The sequence below is a fragment of the Papaver somniferum genome, chromosome 6, assembly GCF_003573695.1.
Source record: "Papaver somniferum cultivar HN1 chromosome 6, ASM357369v1, whole genome shotgun sequence".
NCBI classification, from domain to species: domain Eukaryota; kingdom Viridiplantae; phylum Streptophyta; class Magnoliopsida; order Ranunculales; family Papaveraceae; genus Papaver; species Papaver somniferum.
In genome coordinates, this window is record NC_039363.1 from 137,631,383 (window position 1) to 137,640,460 (window position 9,078).

The following is a 9,078-nucleotide window of genomic DNA, read 5'->3' on the forward strand; positions in this document are numbered from 1 at the left end:
ATTGTCGTACTGTACATATGCCGGTATACAGATATACCAAGTCAAGTCCTCACAAATATTCAGAATCGAACAGAGAAGTCATTATCCTTTTCGTTGCTCTCGAGTTGTTACCATTACTTGCATCGCCATACAATTAGAAGTTGGTGCATTTGACTATCAATTATTAATTCATGAATCAAGGACTATCTATATAGTGTTATCTTATGCCAAAGAAAGCTTATTAAAAATTTAGAGTTTTTAAAACAGAACTGTTCAACACGTTATATGATGATCGAGAGAAGGTTCAAATCGTGGATTAGACCTTCCTTGGGGGGAATCATTTTTTGCGGAAAACTTGACCATGAAGAACTAGAAGAAAATAGTTCCTAACAACTTAGCTATATATATACCGGTTGGTAAACCAAAATGCTGAGCACTTAAACTTCTTTAATCAGTTATTTTTGAGATAGTCAGATAGCTCTCCTGAATACGATAGACATAAGACATCTTAACAGAGCTAATAATCTTCGCCATTAATTGTTTGGAAGTAGCTTAATAATTATGGAGGTCAATAGAAGTATATCATTAAAGTTACAGCCACCAACTTATGGAAGATTAATCACCATTCTTAGTATCGATGGTGGAGGAATTAGAGGGATCATCCCTGGCACCATATTGGCCTTCCTCGAATCACAACTTCAGGTAAATATTGCCCCCTATGAATTATACTGTAGTTCTTATAATTCATTTTGCATTCATTTCATTCATATAAGCTTTTTAGGATTCACGATAAACTTAATCTAAAAATATCTCTAATTTCATTTCTGGTGTGTTTGTCATGTACCAGGAGTTGGATGGTCCGGATGCAAGACTGGCAGATTATTTTGATGTAATATCAGGGACAAGCACCGGTGGACTTGTGACAGCCATGCTAACAGCACCAAATGAACAAAATCGTCCTCTTTATGCTGCGAAAGATATTACCCAGTTCTACCTTGATCATTCCCCTAAAATTTTCCCACAGAAGAGGTTAAATACTTAAACAGGCGTCAAGGGCTTTGATGTTTCAGAAATTCATTGTAAATGTGATTAATAATAACAATGGGTATTTTGTTTTTGTCTTCACTATTGCAGTGGCATATTTGCTCCATTGATAAATATATTTCAATTGGCGACCGGTCCAAAATATAACGGGAAGTATCTTCACAAACTTATCAAGGAGAAACTTGGAGAGACTCGCTTGCACCAGACTTTAACTTGCGTTGCTATTCCAACTTTCGATATCAAGCGCCTCCAACCCACCATCTTCTCCTCTTTTGAGGTCCATATTCTTTCTTTAGAATGAGCTTATGACTTGGGAATTTGTCGCATCAAAATTTGAGCACCAGTTGGTCCTCTAATCGATCATTCGTGTCCCCTTTTTTAAATAGTTCCAGAACTTTTTTCTTTTGGCCTTCTCACCCTAAACAAGATTTTCTTACGTCTAGCTTCTAATACCAATTTATGGTGTAGGTAGGGACCTCGTCACCTGTGGATGCTCGGCTCTCAGATGTTTGCATATCTACCTCTGCTGCGCCAACTTTTCTTCCTGCTTATTATTTCAAAAACACGGATGCGAACGGAAATGAACAGGAATTCAATCTTATCGACGGTGGTGTAGCTGTGAATAATCCGGTAACTTAATTACTTGAGTCTTGGGTATCACATTTTTATACTATTTATATATAACGCGGCAGTAGTCTTAAAGTGATTTGTTACAGGCTCTAGTTGCCATAACTGAAGTGACCAAGGAAATATTCAAGGGAAACTCGGATTTCTTCCCAATTAAGCCTGTTGATTACGGACGGTTTCTCGTTATATCAGTAGGGACTGGCACAAAAAAGGAAGAAGAGAAGTATACTTCTCAAAAGGCAGCCAAGTGGAATATTTTGAGTTGGTTAATCAAGGGCTCATCAACTCCATTGATTGACGTGTTTTCTCAAGCAAGTGCAGATATGGTTGATTACCACATCTCTGTCGTTTTTCAAGCTCTTCATTCCGAGGATAACTACTTGCGCATTCAGGTAATAAGAAGATTATTCTGGTTAGACTGAATCAGTAGCTATCATTCTTAAAATCCAAATGAAGATTGTCTTAACGTTTTTCTCTTTATGTGAATCTGACAAACAGGATGACACACTAACTGGAAGCTTAGCTTCAATCGATGCGGCCACCAAGGAAAATATGAATAATCTTGTGAAAACTGGTGATGCGCTGCTGAAGAAGCCAGTTTCTAGGATGAACTTACAAACAGGTCAAGCCGAACCAGTTGAAAATGGTGGAACTAATGAGGAAGCCTTGAAAAAGTAAAACAAAATTTATTGTTTACCGTTGTTAATTCTTACATTAATATCACATGAATCTGTTTCAGTTTTCTAAGCTAAGCTTCTCTGTTTTTTACAGATTTGCCAAACTACTCTCTGACGAAAGGCACCTTCGAGAAAAAAATTCACCTCATCCAACATCGGTGTGATTATTTTTCATATTGAATACAAAAATTGTTTGATGGATTTGTGTGTAAATAAGGTCACTTGAACCCATTGGTTTATTTCATTCATGTGTGGTTATGTCCTTCGGCAATTCATTATTGTGTCGTATCATGTATGTGTAATGAACTTATATTTCGAACATTGATTATATGCATCAATTTTTTTTTATAGAGCAATTAAAACCAAATGTGTAGCAATGACGCTGAATAAAACCAAGACGGGTCAACCGCCGATAGTTTATTCTGCTGCCTTGCCACTTTGTTATACTCCAAGTAAAGGTTTCATGACCATATATGACTGAGAAAATTCAACTATACCACATTAAGTAACCGGTGAACCAGTTTCATTATCAAGTACTGAAGCAAACCCATTACAATCGAACATGGCGAATAGATCCATAACAGGGGATCGAAGCGACAGTACTATCGCCAAATGACAACATTTATTGAAAAGCATTAATAAAAATTAAGGAATAGATTGGACCTTTTTCATATTCAGAAATGAAACGAATCGTTTCATCAAATTCACAACATTCCCACAGCTAGGATTAATTAAGTGGAACACATGATCTTAATGGCAACTGCAAGATGAAACTTAGTTTATATAAAGACAACTCTTTTTATTGATGTTTAGAAAATCTCTCAAAACTAAATACAAGTTCTAATCTTGCTCATATGATCAACCACAACTTTGATGATCATATATATATAGAACTATGAATTCCTTTTCCTACTCCTATTACCTTATTACATGTCTTTCCTTTTCTTAGAACTAGATGACTTCTAATTTCCTTAGGATTACATCAATTTCCTAATCTTGTCCTAACCAGCTTGTTAGTGACTTCTACGTTGAAGTTTAACCAACATTCTCCCCGTTAAGCATCAACCTTACCCGTGACATATCTTGTACTCCAATCAATTGTCTCATTTCTTCAAACTTGATCCGAGCTAATGACTTTGTCAATATATCTGCTTTCTGCTCAGTTCCTGGTATGTGTTCAACGTTGATGATCTCCTTCTCGATACATTCTCGTATGAAATGATACCTTTTGTGAATGTGTTTCGTCTTCCCATGAAACACTGGATTTTTAGTGAGTGCAATTGCAGACTTATTATCAATCTTGATGAGAATTTTTTCAGGTTCTCTTCCTTTGATTTCACCCAACAGTTCTTGAAGCCATATTGATTGTTTAGCTGCTTCTGTTGCGGCCATGAACTCAGCTTCATAGGATGAGAGGGCTACAGTGTCTTGCTTCTGTGAACACCATGTAATAGGTGCTTCACCTAGATAAAATATATGACCAGTTATACCTTTTCCATCATCTTGGTCAATATTATGACTGCTGTCACTATACCCAACAATTCCTTTTGATCCTCCTCGACCATACTTCAATCCACAGCTGATTTTTCCTCTTAGATATCTCAATATCTTCTTTATTACATCACCATGAGACTTGCGTGGACTCTGCATATAACGGCTTGCTACTCCCACAGAGAAAGCCAAATCTGGTCTTATGTGTAATAAGTATCTTAGGCATCCAACATTTCTTCTATAACTCGTTGGATCAATCTCAGCTTCTTCTTGTGCCTTTGAAACTTTAAGTCCAAACTCCATTGGTATCTTAGTTGGATTACAAGTTTCAAGTCCTGCTTCTTTCAGAATTCTCCTTGCATAAGCTTCTTGTTTAATCTGAATCCCATCTGGCTTATCAACTAGAAACCAAGTCTTGTTTCTGTTGATTGAAATAATTTCTTCTCTACATGCTTGTGTCCATTTAGTCGAGACCTTTGCTTCCTGAAAATTCCTTGGTTCATCATTAACAGAAAGTAGCATAATCTCACATTCTTCTGCAGCTTGAAGAACATAATCCTCCAGATATTGTGGCTTTTGTATCTGTCTTGTTGATTTTCGCAGTGGAATGGGTTGAGTTATTTCATCGATCTCCTCTTCTTCTACTTCTTCGTTATTCTCAGTGTTTTAATTATTCTCTTCTTCTTCTTGATTAACATCATTGTTTCCATTGGTATTGATGATTATGGGTCCTTCGCCTTCATCAATTACTTGACCCCATCTCATGTGAAACATTCCTGGATCCCTACTTGGTCCATCATTAGTTTCTTTCCAGTTCCACTTTGATTTTTCATCGAATACCACATCTCGACTCACTATCACTCTTTTCGTTGTTGGATTGAATAATCTGTAGGCTTTGGATCCAGGCTCAATTCCTAGATTCACAAGAGTCTGAGATCGATCATCCAGTTTCTTAAGAGTTGCAGAATCAACTTTTGCGTATGCTTTGCAACCAAACACTCTTAAATGATCTATGTTTGGTTTTCTCTTTCGCAAGCTTTCATATGGAGTCATGTCTTTCAGAGCTTTCGTAGGTATCCTGTTTATTAGGTATGTGGAGTGTCGTACAACTTCTCGCCATAGATAATTAGGTACCTGCATAGCCTTTAAAGAACTTCTTGCCAACTCCATTAGAGTCCTGTTTCTCCTCTCCACCACTCAGTTTTGTTGTGGTGTATATGGTGCTGTGAGTTGCCTTTTGATTCCATTTGACTCACAGAACTTGTTGAACTCTAAGGAAGTAAACTCTCCTCCTCTATCAGTTCTAAGCATTTTGACCTCCTCTTTTAACTCTTTTTCTATCAGATTTTTGAAAGCTTTGAATCTGTCAAATGCTTCACTCTTTTCTTTCATAAGAATAGACCACATATATCTTGAGAAGTCATCTATAATAACAAATATGTATTTGTTATTTGCAAGGGTTTGTGGTGTAATAGGACCACATAAATCAGCATGAAGAAGCTCTAATGGCTTTGAGGCTCTGAATGTTGTTGCTTTTGGAAAACCTTGACGCGTTTGTTTCCCAACTGAACATGATTCACAGATCCTTGATTCATCGTTTATCTGTCGTAGCCCTCGAACCATCTTGTTCTGAGACATAGTTTTTAAGGTTCTGAAACTTATGTGTCCTAACCTTGCGTGCCAGTTCCATGTCTGATCTTCCAGTCTCATATTCAGACACAATGGCCTTCCAATCATGAGACTTATCTTGTAGAGTCTATTCTGTGAGCGTGAGACTCTAACTAAAAGTCTTCCACTTGGGTCATGAACTGTTAGATAATCTTGTCGCATTCTAACATCACATCCAACTTCTGTAGCTTGTCCTAAACTTAGAATGTTGCTTTGTAAGTTTGGGATGAAGTAGATGTTTGTGACAAGCTTCTGTTCTCCGGTTTTGCTCTGAAATAGAATTGATCCTTTCCCTTTAATTTCTACAGAAGATCCATCCTCAAACTTCACTTGTCCTTTGATTTTCTCATTGAGTTCAGAAAAGTAGTGTCTCTTACCAGTCATGTGATTGCTGGCTCCATTATCTAAATACCATACTCCTTCTTCACTATCCTTTGATTCGTAGTTCTTTGGTATTAGTTTCCCTTCGTTTAAGAATACAACTTCGTTCATGAAAAGAGATGTATCTGCTTCCATTGTTTCATTCTTGTTTGCTTCTTCCATCTTTTGTATTCTTTCAGGGCATACAGAGGAGAAGTGTCCTGGTTTATCACATCTGTAACAAATAATAATTGATTTATCCTTCTTTTCTTTCCCTTGGTTTTGATCATTTTGACTTGTTGTTCTATCTTGTGAGTTAAACCTTCCTCCCTTCCCCGGCCTTTGTTTACTCTACCACCTCTTACACGACCTCTTCCTCTTGTCGCAGAGTTTTGTTGGTAAGAGTTTGTGTACAAGAGTTTTTCTTGAGTTTCTCCATTGTTTTCTTCATCAAGGATTCTCTCTTCATATGCTTTCAATCTTCCAATTATATCTTCATAGATAGTCTTCTTTAAATCTAAGACTTGTTCGAGAGAGGCTATGATATGAATATACTTGGATCTTGGTAAACTATTGAGAAACTTCTTTACCAGTTTATCTTCATCAATGGATTGTCCAAGTGACGCAGCTTTTGAGGCTATCTCTGATAGCTTTCCTGCAAAGCTATCAATAGTATCAGTGTCTTTCATCTTCACTCTTTCAAATTCAGACATTAAGGTTTGCAGACGGGCTTCTTTAACTCGATCAGCTCCGAGATTACGTGCCTTTATTGCATCCTAAATTTTCTTTGAAGTTTCCTGTTCACCAACTTGTAGAACAAGAAATTCTAGTATTGCTTGAAAGAGTAATCCAATGGCAACATTGTTTTTGTCTGGGTCCAATGTACCAGGATCAATTGTTTCCCAAACTTTGTAGATTTTCATCAGTACCTTCATTCTCATGGACCATACTGTGTAGTTTGTAGCGTTGAGGATTGGAACTTGTATTGATGGTGGCGTGAACTGTTTTGCACCCACAATGTTGGTTTCGTTTTCCATGGCTCAGAAACAAGCTCTGATACCAATTAATGGCAACTGCAAGATGAAACTTAGCTTATATAAAGACAACTCTCTTTATTGATGTTTAGAAAATCTCTCAAAACTAAACACAAGCTCTAATCTTGCTCATATTATCAACCACAACTTTGGTGATCATATATATATAGAACTATGAATTCCTTTTCCTAGTCCTATTACCTTATTACATGTCTTTCCTTTTCTTAGAACTAGATGACTTCTAATTCCCTTAGGATTACATCAATTTCCTAATCTTGTCCTAACCAGCTTGTTAGTGACTTCTATGTTGAAGTTTAACCAACAGATCTTCTCCTTGTGACTCCATAATCTCCACAACTCCACCCCATCCACAATTCTTTAATGTCTCAAAATAAACCCATCCTATGTCTCTCAAAACATCTTTCTCTGCTACAAACACCAAAACTCTGTCACAGCCCAACCTTGATAGATTCATGTCAGCTGTTGGGTTGATGAGCGGATCGTTACACCCGGTTGTTGATGGACAAACATTATACCACAAGTTTGCTGGTCCTTCCTTTGAGAAAACGTAAAACTTGTCATCCAAAACTTGTTCCACACTACTACAGAAGTAAGATTGCACCGTAGAAAGACCAAAAATCTTCACCCCATGAATATATTCAGGTTTAGTTCCGGCTCGAATTGCCATATTATGTGCAATAGTATCACCAGCGCTATCACCACCCAATAAGACTTGATCAAAATCAGCATAATCATTTAACCAACTCTCACTACCTCCCCGTTTAGAGTGAGAGAGCACCCAGTTTAACGCTTCCCATGAATCGTCGAAAGCGATCGGAACATAGTGTTCCGGTGCTCTTTTATAATCAACAGAAACAACAACAATGTTTGCTTGTGAAACCACCTCATTAGATAATAATGGTAATGTGGAGAAAACGCTGTTTCAATGCAAAATCCTCCTCCATGAAAATAAACAAGAAGAGGAAGTTTCTTCTTCTGGATGAGTTTTGGAACATAAAGTCTCGCTGAAACACCCGTTTCAGGTATAATCACAACGTATTTTGATGAAACGCCAGTTTTTGGATCTTCAATGGATGGAGGAATAACTTCTGTTCCGATTAACCTTTCAACTCTGCCATCTTTGAAGACTCTAATTAATGGTAGAAATTCATGAGCTATTTCTTCACTGCTATTCTTTCGTTCCATTAGTAAGAGCGAGAAAACTAGAAATATGGAACAAAGATGGGGTTTTCTAAAAAGAAATGAAATGAAATTAATGTCAATCTCAAACTTTAAGTAGGGGTAGAGTTCCCAACTAACCGTTTGCTAGATCGAGATATATTCCAAATTTACAAGAAACCGAGTAGAAAGAAATAGGGCTGTTCCGAGAAAGTTATTTATGACAAGTGCTAATGGTGGGTCGTTAGTACGTACCAAACCTGCCCGATCTCGATCTCTTGGGCAGGTATGTTGGATAAACTTCAACATTAAGCCTAAGATAATCTCTAACAAGTTGGTTAGGATAAGAAAAGGCAATTGATGTAATCCTAAGGGAATTAGAAGTCATCTAGTTCTAAGAAAAGGAAAGACATGTAATAAGGTAATAGGACTAGGAAAAGGAATTCATAATTCTATATATATATATATATACGATCACCAAAGTTGTGGTTAATCATATGAGAAAGATTATAACTTGTGTTTAGTTTTGAGAGATTTTCTAAACATCAATAAAGAGAGTTGTCTTTATATAAGCTAAGTTTCATCTTGCAGTTGCCATTAATTGGTATCGGAGCTTGTTTTCTGAGCCATGGAAAACGAAACCACCATTGTGGGTGCAAAACAGTTCACGCCACCATCAATACAAGTTCCAATCCTCAACGCCACAAACTGCACAGTATGGGCCATGAGAATGAAGGTACTGATGAAAATCTACAAAGTTTGGGAAACAATTGATCCTGGTACATTGGACCCAGACAAAAACAATGTTGCCATTGGATTACTCTTTCAAGCAATACCAGAATGTCTTGTTCTACAAGTTGGTGAACATGAAACTTCAAATAAAATTTGGGATGCAATAAAGGCACGTAATCTCGGAGCTGATCGAGTTAAAGAAGCCCGTCTGCAAACCTTAATGTCTGAATTTGAAAGAGTGAAGATGAAAGACACTGATACTATTGATAGCTTTGCAGGAAAGCTAT

The 9,078-nt window shown here is 37.1% G+C and overlaps 1 protein-coding gene and 1 pseudogene across 1 annotated transcript; one reads left to right on the forward strand and one right to left on the reverse strand.

The window, feature by feature from the left end:
* Positions 1-439: 439 nt before the first annotated feature.
* On the forward strand, positions 440-2,675 carry LOC113286234 (patatin-like protein 2). The gene is made up of 7 exons (XM_026534900.1): positions 440-681; positions 827-1,008; positions 1,114-1,300; positions 1,492-1,653; positions 1,740-2,042; positions 2,149-2,324; positions 2,422-2,675. Exons 1-7 carry the CDS (start codon positions 541-543, stop codon positions 2,489-2,491), a joined length of 1,221 nt encoding a protein of 406 aa, XP_026390685.1. The 5' UTR covers positions 440-540; the 3' UTR covers positions 2,492-2,675.
* A 143-nt stretch (positions 2,676-2,818) lies between these two features.
* Positions 2,819-8,105, reverse strand: LOC113291554 (annotated as a pseudogene).
* Positions 8,106-9,078: the final 973 nt, after the last annotated feature.

Coding starts and splice junctions, on each gene's coding strand:
- LOC113286234 (XM_026534900.1), top strand. CDS start 541: ATGGAGGTCAATAGAAGTATATCATTAAAGTTACAGCCACCAACTTAT. Junction 1,654..1,739: donor GTGTAGCTGTGAATAATCCG/GTAACTTAATTA, acceptor GATTTGTTACAG/GCTCTAGTTGCCATAACTGA. Junction 2,325..2,421: donor AATGAGGAAGCCTTGAAAAA/GTAAAACAAAAT, acceptor TGTTTTTTACAG/ATTTGCCAAACTACTCTCTG.